General features: G+C 48.2%; 2 protein-coding genes across 2 annotated transcripts; one reads left to right on the forward strand and one right to left on the reverse strand.

Annotated features, from left to right (window-relative positions):
• Positions 1-205: 205 nt before the first annotated feature.
• Positions 206-10,035, forward strand: chrm5a (cholinergic receptor, muscarinic 5a). Its single transcript, XM_079752586.1, has 2 exons — positions 206-1,061; positions 6,497-10,035. The coding sequence occupies exon 2, from the start codon at positions 6,567-6,569 to the stop codon at positions 8,184-8,186; it is 1,620 nt and encodes a 539-aa protein (XP_079608712.1). The 5' UTR covers positions 206-1,061; positions 6,497-6,566; the 3' UTR covers positions 8,187-10,035.
• Positions 10,036-10,489: 454 nt separating this feature from the next.
• LOC307087447 (fibrinogen-like protein 1-like protein) lies at positions 10,490-12,106 on the reverse strand. Its single transcript, XM_079753036.1, has 3 exons — positions 12,056-12,106; positions 11,696-11,849; positions 10,490-11,232 (listed from the first exon to the last, which is right to left on the reverse strand). The coding sequence occupies exons 2-3, from the start codon at positions 11,838-11,840 to the stop codon at positions 10,535-10,537; spliced, it is 843 nt and encodes a 280-aa protein (XP_079609162.1). The 5' UTR covers positions 11,841-11,849; positions 12,056-12,106; the 3' UTR covers positions 10,490-10,534.
• Between the last annotated feature and the right edge of the window lie 101 nt (positions 12,107-12,207).

Consider the following 12,207-nt stretch of genomic DNA (forward strand, 5'->3'; position numbering starts at 1 on the left):
CTCTCCTCTGTCTCTCTAAATCTCCCTCCCTTTCTTTCTCTCTCTCTCTCCCTTTCCCTCTCTCTCTCCCCCTCTCTCTCTCCCTCTCTCTCTGACTCTCCCTCCCTCCCCTCTCTCTGTCTCTGACTCTCTCCCTCCCTTTTCTCCTCCCTCTTCCTCCCTCTCTAGGTCTCTCCCCCCCCTCTCACACTCTGTGGATGCTCACTGTCCTGAAACATGATGAACCATGCAGCCCTATGGGAATGTTTCCTCCCCGCTTAGCTAGCGTCAGCTACATCTGTGCCTGTCAGTCTGTTTATACGCACGCGGCAGCGAGCGAGCCGCGGTGACAGCGGCGGCGGTGGACTCAAGCTCAGGGACCAGCGCCCCTCCTCACTCTCTCGCTGACACTCCTCCCCACTGGAGGGCTGCGGTCGCCCAGGCACAGCACTTTCCTCCTGCCTGCCGCTCCGGCTCACATGCTGCTCAGTGGTGGTGATGGTGCTGGTGGTGCTGGAGGTGGTCAGTCTACTTCCCTGAATGAACCCGGATGCTAGGGTGCGCAGAATTGACTGAGGGGGAGTAAACGAAAAACAAAGACTTGTGGATACTTTTCGCGCCCGGATTTTATTTGAGGTTTGTCGTATTTGTTGAGTTTTGAGTTCTTCTTTGGGGGGAGCGAGTCTGAAGAGTCTCCTGAGGTGCTCCTCCTCTCACCCACCAACTCCTCCTGCTCCCGGGGGCCATGAACCCGCCCGGCCCCGATGCCTGTGTCTCAGGCCGGCGGGGGCTTCGTGTCGTCTCCGCCTCTCCCTGACGGAGCCCGACGGTGTTCCTCTGCTCCGCCTGAAGCTGCGCCTCTTGACCTCCGGAGCCTTTCCCCCCCCCCCCCGCGGGAACAAAGAGATCCGTGGATATGAACTCCGTCCTCGCTGGCGGGAGACAAACAGCATACACCCCCTGCCCCCCAACTCCCCTTCTCCCCTTCTCCCCCCGCACAACCCCACCCCCAAGGATACCTCCACCCACCCACCACCGCCCGAAGAGAGAAACAGAGGCTGGGTTCCTAATGGAGGTCAACTGTGAGTATTTCCCCCCTCTTTTTTTACTTTACGTACTTACTTTTTCTCAGACAAAAGAAAACACAGCAGAAAAAGAAGTGCAGTGTTTCATTTTGAATCAAAGAACACGGAACCTGACCTGGATAGAGGGAGGGGAAAATGTGATAACGGGAGCACGCGGGCACGGGCAAGTGCATGTCTGAGAGATCTAGCACATGCATTTTTAATAGTGAACCTTTTATACCTTAGCGCGGAACGTGTGAGCGTTTGAGGGGTTCCCATGGAGGTGAGTGAAGGCGGAGAGAGAATGTGTATCCCTGGGCTTTTTGTATTCTCCGACGACGGTCTTGGTGGGGGGGAAAATGAGTCATTGATGAGCAGTTAGGGGCGGAAGTGGGCGGGCAGGGGGGGCAGAGGGGGGCGAAGGAAATTACATACCATGACATTTGGTAACATTTTCACAACATGACATTTTCCCCTTATTCCTGGGGTATTTTGTGTTAAATTAATACTTTCCTGTTGCTAAACTTCCTCATTTACTCTGTCCCTGTTGACAGAGTAAATCCCCCTGCTGACCTATGGTGCATTATTTGTCTTCATAGCCGATACCCCTAATGGACTAAACTTCATTAATAATAGCAATATTATTTACGCCACCTTATATCTCCATCTGTTGGTAGAGTAATGTGTATGCAGAGGCTGTGTTATCTTTTCAGTGTATGATTTTGCATAGCTTAAATAATTTACACTTCATATGGCTACATTCAGCTTCAGGTTGCCTCAATTGTAACACCTAATAAATATCTAAAGAGTAAAACGTCCATTTATCTTTTTTTATATTCTATCTTTGAACAAATGGAAACATGGGCTTCGCCTTGGACTTAGCCATGCTGGCTTGGTATACCTGGCAGAACGCAGCAGAAGTTTCAAACACATAGTCGCGATAGCTATAGCTGGCCTATATTTCACGATTACATTAAAAACCTTTCTTATGGAACCAGCCCTCATAGGGGCCGGTTCCATCTCTATGGCTTTACGACAACGAGTTAAACGACGACGTTTGGGCTTTAGCGCGAGAATATGATCAGCATGCCCCTTGTGCATGTGTCCTGTAGTGTGTGTGTGTGTGTCTGTGTGTGTGTGTGTGTGTGTGTGTGTGTGTGTGTGAGAGAGAGAGAATGAGGGGGAGGGAAAGTGAGAGAGAGAGAAGGGGGGAGAGAAAGGCAGACAGAAAGACAGACGGACAGAGACAGACAGAAAGGGAGTGCAAGAGAGAAGGGGGGGCAGAGAGAGAGAAAGCGCGAAGAGAGAGAGAGAGAGAGAGAGAGAGAGAGAGAGAGAGAGAGAGAGAGAGAGAGAGAGAGAGACTAAATGGAAAAGGGAGATTTTGGCATGGGGTGTAATGTGATGAATCAGGAGCTAATAACATTCTGAACCAATGGCCAGTTTAATGTCATGGACACGCTGCTGTGGGTTTGCAGTAAATGCATAAACAAACAAAGAGTGAGCGGGGTGATAAATGGGTGTGTGTGTGTGTGTGTGTGAGGGTGTCTGCGTGCGTGTACCTGCATGCGTGCGTCTGCGTGTATGCGCAACGAGCGCACACTGTTCCACGACGATGGCTGCGGCGACGCAGAGAAGATTAACGTAATGGTAAAGATGTTTATTACAATATCCGACTCACTCGACAACATCAACAAAGAGCTCAAATAAAAAGCATCTCCCCCCACTGCTGTTTACAGGAATGTCTCCTGTATTTATTATTTCAGTCCTCCATAAACACAGAACTTGTACCTGTCTAACCCATCTCCTGGATTAAAGTTATGATCAACATTGGCTCGCAGAGGAGGGTGTGCTTGTGTTTAGAGAATCACATGAGACTGGACCGGATTGCTTCTGAGGTGGTGGTGTTTTCAATTCCATTGTGTGCTTCCTCTTTGTCTCCCCTACTCCTGTGAGCCAGCCCCAGGAGGCAGGATGGCTCTGCTGGGCTCCCTACGGAGGCCCAGATATGCAGGAGTCTTAACTATGGGTCACTGGGCCGACTGCAGTCATGCAAGACTCACCGAGCTGAACCGCCTGTGGGCTGTTGTACACAACACAGATAATCCTAGAATGACACATGTAGACACACACACACACACACACTCACAGACGTAGACACATACGGGAGCACACACTGACACACACCAACAGGCGTATCCACACACACACACACACACACACACACACACACACACACACACACACATACATACATACAGGTGCACATACAGGTATAAGCACATACACACGGGCACACACACACACATACACTAACAGGCACACAGAAGTACAAGCTATCACACACACACACACACACACACACACACACACACACAAACACAAACATAAATAATCAGAGTTTGGTTACATTAGTCCTCTTCCCATCATAACTCTGTGATTTTCTCCAACTAATACACACTGCATAAAGGTCATTCACCTCACCCACACACACCCCCCCCCCCCCCCCCCCCCCCCCCCCCCCCCGGGCCCCTTCACTCCAGGGCTCAGCTGTAGTTTTAGAGAATACAAGAGCGGAAGTGAACAAAAAGAAAGACCAACTGTGATGCGACCTCTCGCAGGGAATCTGCCGACAGCCAGTGAACCAGTGCATGCACTGCAAATTTTATGGGGATGAATCTCGGGCCACGGCTCAGCGGCTGGACGCCATCCGTCAGCAGGCCGGCGCATCGATCATCGATCCCGTGTATTGAAGATAACACAACGTTTTCACAGCGCGTGGTGTGGGAGGCCGGGGCCGGGGGGAGAGCCATAAGTCAATCACGCCATGTTTACATCCTGGAGCAGACTCAAATGGCTTGGCAGGGAGTTCAGCCAAGGTCCCCCAACAGGTTGAGCAGGGGGTCACAGCGGTGTGACCCCCATGTGAGTGGACATTCCCTCACTCACATCTGCTGTGCCGGGCTCTAAGGGGGGAGACAAGTGAGAATGGATGGTGGATGATGCTTTACAGGAGCTGGAGGGGAGGACGGGGATGGGAAATTTATGGGGTGGTCGGCTTTTTTTCTTCTTACATCCAGACCAGACAGCGTCATGTCATTACAGATGCGCGGCATCTTTTCCGCCCCCCCTTCGTGACATACGATTATCTAATGCTTCAGTGCATCTGTGGACCCCCCCCCCCCCACCACACACACACACACACACACACACACCACCACCCATCCCCACAAGAAGAACAGATTGTACTTTGTGCATTCCCTACAAGAGGAGAGCAGATTGTCACGATGTCATCTGTATACCCTAAGAGCATCTCTTGCTTCTGTTTAGAAGCTATTAGCCATCTTGCTGTTTCCGTCAAGAGTTTAAGCAACAAAGCTGTGTGTGTGTGTGTGTGCGTTTCGTGAGTCTTTTTGTACACTTGATACACGACCCATCATTAGAGAGTCAAGGCAAAGCACGACAGCTCCCCTTGATTCAAACATTTATGTGAAGCTGACATCATTAATTCATGATTTTAACTGCCACTGAATACACTTACTGTGAAGTCCCACCCAGTGACTCACTCTTAGCAAATGAACACTACTAGCCAAGCCTACTTTTTTTGTGTGCAGCTAAAGCTCAGCACAGACTTCCCAGAAACTATCCTATGGTCTGATCCGTCAACACCAGTATTCCTTAGAGCCTACAAAGTGAAGAAAAGGATGAGGATATTCTCCTTCCTGTCAAAGGAATCCATGGTTTCCTGGCGGAAACGGTTATTCATCGTGGAAAATGATAGATCAGTCCATCTAAGCTGGTCCAATCCGCAACAGTTTGAGAAGAAAATGAGACAATGTGTCTAAAATCTCAAGGACAAGGATTGAAGACAAGACAAAGACTCATCGTGCTTACAAATGAGGGACATGACAATACTGATTTAAGTGCTGTAATATAAAATGCAAGCCAGATTTAGCAAGGTGGTTTTGGGGTGGAAGAAGGGACATTGACACCTGTGGTTGAGGCCCCAGACTTCAGTTGAACGTGATAAAATTAAATTGTGTAACATCAAGCTAATTGTCTTGTTTACGCCAATTACCCAGCATAAGTCGAAATAAATATTTTTTAAATGGGGTAAAATAGATTTACTTTTACACTCTTAAGGTTGTAATTTACAATTAAGCCTACATTACATAATACAAAAAAATTGTATTTCCACAGAGATATTTCTTAATGCCATCTTCGGGTCCTTAAAGAGACGTTACAAGGTGAGAAATCAGCACTCAGCCTGCCCTGGATTTTCTGTTAAACGATAATGAGCCATTCGTTAACCGCGCTCGCTCGGCGACTGGTTCCCACAGTGGTTCCCCCGCTTTGGAACTAAATATACAGTGTTGAGAAACCTCGGTAATGTTCGTGAACAATAATGTTTCGAAAATCTCCAAAAACCTTCAAAGCACTTTGGCGCCCAGGCCCTCTCCACATGGTTCCCCCCGCTATAAACGTCCAAGTATAAGCGGCGCATTCTTGGCTGGTGCTCGTTTATATCTTGGCACTGGTCGGTGGTGTGCAGCTTTCAGACTCACGCAATTGTTTGCATTTTGCAGAAAAAAAAAATGAAAGATGATACAATGAGAATATTTAAGGGACTACAACTGTGATCATGGAGACTTGTAGGATATTATTGTCTGTCTCTGTTCATTCAAAGATATAGATACTGATGTTATTGACGATTTGATAATGTAAAACGCATAAACTAATTCCTTTTAAATCCCTCCTAGTTTCCAAAAAATTAAAACAGGTAAGCAGCTTAACAGCAGATATTTTGTCCGAGGCACGATATGTGCTCAAGTCTATTTCCAGTGAAGTTATCATGCTGTTCTCGAGCAACAGTGCAGGGTTTGTACGGCTGGATAAACACTGAGGTAGAACACCGAGCACATCACACCAGGGACCATAAATAACGATGCAATTGCATTTACCTGCTCCTGCTGTATTATAAGCATACACAAAAAGCTACGGCCCGATACTTAGAAAGTCATTCACAAATATATTCTCCTTTACACACTGTTTTGAGATAAACAACTAACGTGATGCAATGAAGCAAATTATCCGCTGACCTAGTTTTAGAAATGTAGCACAGATGTTTGCTAAAGCTCACAAAAGAATGCATGTGTTCTTGTATCGTGTATGATCGAAAACGCTACAATTTTTAATTATTTTTTAAGTAGGCTACTAGTAACTTTACCCAGTAACCACTGAATGATAATCCAATCACAAGAACACACACACACACGCACGCACGCACGCACGCACACGCACACAGTTGAAATCTGAACGCTCCCAGATTGTTTACTTATTTGATGTAAATGCTGCTCCCTGGTGGTCATTTAGGGTACTAAGGGCAAATGTGTTACTTGCGTGATCGATGTACAGTGCGACAATGTTGACTCTTTCATCTCTTCTCATTTCAGAATAACTCGCTCACCATGACAAAGATGAACTCCCTGATCTTTCTCAAGGAAGAATAAATACATCGAGACAATGGAGCCAGCAGCGAAAATACTGAACGCTACCATTAATGAGAGCGCCACCGGCCAGCCCTTCCACCTGGTAACGCACAGTCTGTGGGAGGTGATCACCATCGCCACCCTCTCAGCGATAGTGAGCCTCATCACTGTGGTTGGCAACGTGCTGGTGATGCTGTCCTTTAAAGTCAACAGCCAGCTCAAGACGGTGAACAACTACTACCTGCTGAGTCTGGCGGCGGCGGACCTCATCATCGGGGTGTTTTCCATGAACCTGTACACCTCTTATATCCTGATGGGCTACTGGGCTCTGGGCAACCTGGCCTGTGACCTGTGGTTAGCCCTGGACTACGTGGCCAGCAACGCCTCAGTCATGAACCTCCTGGTGATCAGCTTCGACAGGTACTTCTCCATCACCAGGCCCCTCACCTACAGGGCCAAACGGACACCCAAGAGGGCCGGCGTCATGATAGGCTTAGCCTGGACGGTGTCCCTGGTTCTCTGGGCCCCGCCCATTCTCTGCTGGCAGTACTTTGTGGGCAAACGGACCGTGCCGGAGATGCAGTGCCAGATCCAGTTCTTCTCGGAGCCCGTGATCACCTTCGGCACGGCCATCGCGGCGTTCTACGTCCCCGTGTCGGTGATGACCATCCTCTACTGCCGGATCTACAAGGAGACGGAGAAGAGGACCAAGGACCTGGCGGAGCTCCAGGGCATCCACTATTCTGCGGACCCGGCGGTGGCGCAGCCCCAGAAGGCCATCATCAGGTCTTGCTTCAGTTGCAAGCGGAGCTCCAAGGCCCAGGACAGGAACCAGGCGTCGTGGTCCTCGTCCAGCCGGAGCAACGCGGCCCGAGCCGCCGCCGCCGCCACCACCAACAACGACGACGAGTGGTCCAAGGCGGACCAGCTGACCACCTTCAACAGCTACGCCTCGTCCGAGGACGAGGAGAGGCCCGTGTCCCCGGTGGCCTTCCAGCCCGACTTCCAGGACCAAGCGGCCCACGGCAGGGGGGCCCGCAGGAGCGTGGCGTGCAGCGAGACGGAGCGGATGAGCGGGGGCCGCGGCGAGGAGGACAGCTTCTTCGGCACGCCGGCCAAGAGCAACCCGCAGAAGAGCAAGAAGTGCGTGTCGTACAAGTTCAAACCCGTGGTGAAGGACGCGGGCGGGCAGCAGCAGCAGCTGCAGCAGCAGCACAGCGAGAACGGGGACAGCAAGATGTTCTCGTCGGCAGAGTCCATCACCGCGCCGTCCACGTCGGCGGCGGCAAAGCCCATGGACGCCACGCTGAAGAGCCAGATCACCAAGAGGAAGCGCATGGTGCTGATCAAGGAGAGGAAGGCGGCGCAGACGCTCAGCGCCATCCTGCTGGCCTTCATCCTCACGTGGACCCCGTACAACATCATGGTGCTGATCTCCACCTTCTGCTCCGACTGCATCCCCGTGCCCCTCTGGCACCTGGGTTACTGGCTGTGCTACGTCAACAGCACCGTCAACCCCATGTGCTATGCCCTCTGTAATAAGACCTTCCAGAAGACGTTCCGCATGCTGCTGCTGTGCCAGTGGAAGAAGAGGGTGGATGAGAAACTGTACTGGTATGGACAGAACCCTGTGGTGACCTCCAAACTCACATGACCCGGCGCGCTGATCTCACTCCACTGCTGTTTTGCGGCGAGAGCTGGATTTTTACATGTACGTTTTTCATGCTAATTTGAGTTCATGTTGGTAGGATAGAAAAGGTGTAAGTCTAATCATTAGGTGTACTGTATGCTGAGTATTTCTCCAACCAAAAATGGGATCATTTTGTGAAATTGCTCCACTATTTATATTGTTAATTGGTAAAAAAAATTGATATCAAAACTGCAAATGTATGCGTCCGGGACCAATAAGTAAGTATGCACATAACCTCATTGTATCACAGACACATGCATACACACAGTCAAATACACGTGCGCGCATGGACACACACACACACACACACACACACACACACACACACACACACACACACACACACACACACACACACACACACACACACACACACACACACACACACACACACACGTGAACTCATGGACACACACACACACACACACAAACCAACACACGCAATCGCGCACCACATGCGATTCACTGCACACAAATATACATTGTATTGTACTGTTGATGTTGTGTCAGTATTGATATGCAAAACATGGATTTGATATTGCTCTGTAGCTTTAAAGGGCTAATGGGATGTGTTTTGATGTCAGAATCTGCCTGCTATGTAAAGATTGTAACTGATGAAGTTCCAAGCCTTCTCACACGTGCCATTTGCATTTAGGAAGAAAAAATGATCTAAGCTTTTACTGCACTTTCAGCTTTTGCAATTTAAACAACATTTACATTTACACCAGAAAACATCTTGAAATGTGACACATGACAGTATCCTACGGCACATATGAGTTGAGCCTACAGGTATTTATAGTAAGCATAATTAACTAAATTACAAACGCTTACAAACTATTTTAAAATCTTTTGTCAGTGTCTTTATTTTCGCTGGGTCACAAAAACAAACAAAGAAACAGCAAAAACAAGGAGTGTTTGTATGTGGCTGGATGGAAGAGTAGTTATTACAATAACTAACATCTCTCTTTACGTATGCCTCCCTTCTCAGGATAAGATCAATGTTTGATGATGAAAACGTAATATGTATTACCCTGGGGACAAATCAATAGATGACCAAATTACCAACTAGCCTCCCTTAACACAATTACCAACTCTGTTGCAATGCAGTCAGAACTATCAGTATGAGTCATGCATTAATGAAACAGTTGCAATAATACATGCCTCTTATGCTGCTTAGTGCTAACTGTGTTCCAATGTTGAAAACAGCCCCCTCTTAAGGATTAAATTAATGAAGAAATCTTTTATTTTTTCCTTGCAGTCCAAATCCATTTTTAAAGAAACTGTTTTTATTAAAATTACAGACTTAAAAACCTAGCAAAGGAAGTACTGGCCAAGTAATTTTATTTTATAAATGTTGTACATTTAAGGATCTAAAGCTTCCGTAAGTATTAAATGGGATTGCCTAATTATCTGCAAAGTATGTCTATTTGTGTAATAAGATGCAAAGTCAAGGTACGCTTCAATATTAACTGTGATGAACCACAAATCTGAGTGAAAGAGGTAAAATATTTTGTGATGGATGAAATTATCCTTTGTTCCCTTTCGGGTATTCTGTGATCATGTTATTTGGTATTTGAATAAAATGTTGAACTATGAGATAGTTATCATTGTCACTTTATAGAGGGGGCCTTACAATAGCCAAAATGCCAACTCCTTCACCTCTTCCTTCTCCTCCTTCTCCTCATCATCATCATAAAAAAACAACTTTAATTATGGTTCCTGCTGTATTTACATCCTCATCCGTTTGCTATTCAATTAGCCGCTATAGTAATTTGGAATAATGAGTTAGATGACCCAACCATCTCAAATGATTGAAACCGCTGATCTGGTCAGGGTTAGGATAAGATAATTTAGACTATGCATGCCATGATCAAAGATAGGCATTAACCTTCTGAACTGGTAAAAAATAGGATGTGCTAACATCAAAGCCCCCCAAACCCTCTTGGGATACATCATCGGACACAGTATTGCTAGGTTATGGACAGAATATGAGCGTCTTAGGAATACGACATTAAGCGCCTCAATAGGGCTTTCACATCAGAATGTCTTATGGGATTTTTTGTTGGCGATACTCTCGATGCCCTGGAGAGAGTTGTGGTAATGACAAATCCTAAATAAACATAGATATAGTGTAACCCAGGCTCATCAAAACTTTGTTTTGCATGAGTAACTCTGTGGCAGTTTCAAACACAAAAATGTCTCAGACATAACATTTCTATGCTCCTATTCTTCGCAAAACGGGGGCTGTCATTGTGACGTGACGTGACCAATGTTCCAGCCCTGCGAAGGGGTCCCCCGACCGTCCTCTTCCTCTACAGCTCATCTTTCCTGCACTCTCCGGTGTGCACGAGCTTCAACGTCTCCGAGGGCTTCACCATCATCCAGGCGTACTTGCACAGGTGCTCCTTGTGGCAGTCCTTCTGCCAGTAGATGACGTTCCTGCGGTTGAGGTTGGCGCCGGCGCAGGCGTCGTACCACCAGCCCCCTCCCGCCACGCCCTGAAACTCCAGCTTGGCACAGTTCTGGAAGTAGTTGTCGTTGTCCCGGTCCTTGGTGGTGAACCTCTGGTTGTCGTGCAGGTAGTTCTCCGTGTCCTGCGTGAGGGCGTCCAGCGCCGTGCCCTGGTACAGCCCCAGCCTCAGCCGGAAGCCCGCCGCCTCGTCCTCGATCAGGAACGGGTCGTACTCCCCGGCTTTGGTGACGCCGTCTTTATCCACCAGATTGATCCCCAGCTTGTAGCGCCCGGGCCCCCGGGTCAGGTCGTGGAGGTGCTGGTTCCCCAGCCAGTGGTCCCCCGTCAGGGAACCGAAGCCCTGCCGGTACTCGGCCCAGGTGCGGTCGAAGCTCACGCTGCTGTTGACGGTGATGTGCTGCACCACGGTCCAGCCGCCCTCCTGCATGGCGCAGGACGCCAGGACGGGGAAACGCCCCGGCTGGATCAGGTAGACGCCGTCTCTGGCCTGGCCCGATGAGGCCATCAGCATCTCATGGCAGTCCCTGGGCAGCACTCCTAGGGGGAAGGATAATAGTCTTATTGATAAGATAAAGGGATGACCTTTGATCTTTATAGTGGGCATTCTGCATCCTTTGCATTCAGTGTGATTCATGCCAATTCATCCCAAATAAGCACATCAGGTTTCTGAAGAATCTGCTTGAAAGATTTGTATTTGCACAAGAAGTGAGCTGGGATTGAAATAATGCTAGTCTCTCAGGGATATAGCTGAACATGATTAGGTTAACAAGTCTGATAACTGTCACACAAATTGTGTGCGACTGTTAATATACCAGCTAATGAGTCACACTGTAACAATGAGTACTATGTGGTTTGATTAGATTGAAGATGACAAGAACACTGATTTAGGACGTGATAAAAGTGTATAATAACATTCTCAATTATAATTTAAGTAACCGTGGCAGATAAATTGGTTTACATTCAGGAGAAGAGTTTATAATTAGAGTGTGTTGAAGCGTACCTTTCATTTGGCGGTTGAGCACTAGTTTGTGCTCCTCCGTGGTTAACAGGTGGAGGTTCCCGGCCTGGATGGGCTGACACCCTACTCCTCTTCCGCCAAACAGGGTCGCCAGCAGCGCTAGCAGGCAACATCTCAGACCCCTCATCCTTCACCTCTGTCCAAAACCAACAAGCACATCCACCGTTAACACGCACACTATTGTATCACAATAGTCATTGTATCACAAACCAACGCACATACAAACCAGACCATTCATTCACTATGAAGAACACCTTCACAATCTTTATGATTTAGGATTATAATAGATACAAAAAGGGCAGAGAGGGTTTTACATGTGAAATGTATATCCAAAGTACTCACCGTCAGGGGGTAGCCGGCAGGGAATGATTTCCAAACCAAATAAACTCCCGAGTCCCACTTCAACGGGAGGAATGACAAGCGCTGTTGGCCAAACCTGGCCGAGCATGATGACATTGTCTGGCTCCAGAGTCCATGGAGGTGACACACGCCAG

This window comes from Pollachius pollachius, assembly GCF_949987615.1.
Source record: "Pollachius pollachius genome assembly, chromosome: 15".
NCBI lineage: Eukaryota > Metazoa > Chordata > Actinopteri > Gadiformes > Gadidae > Pollachius > Pollachius pollachius.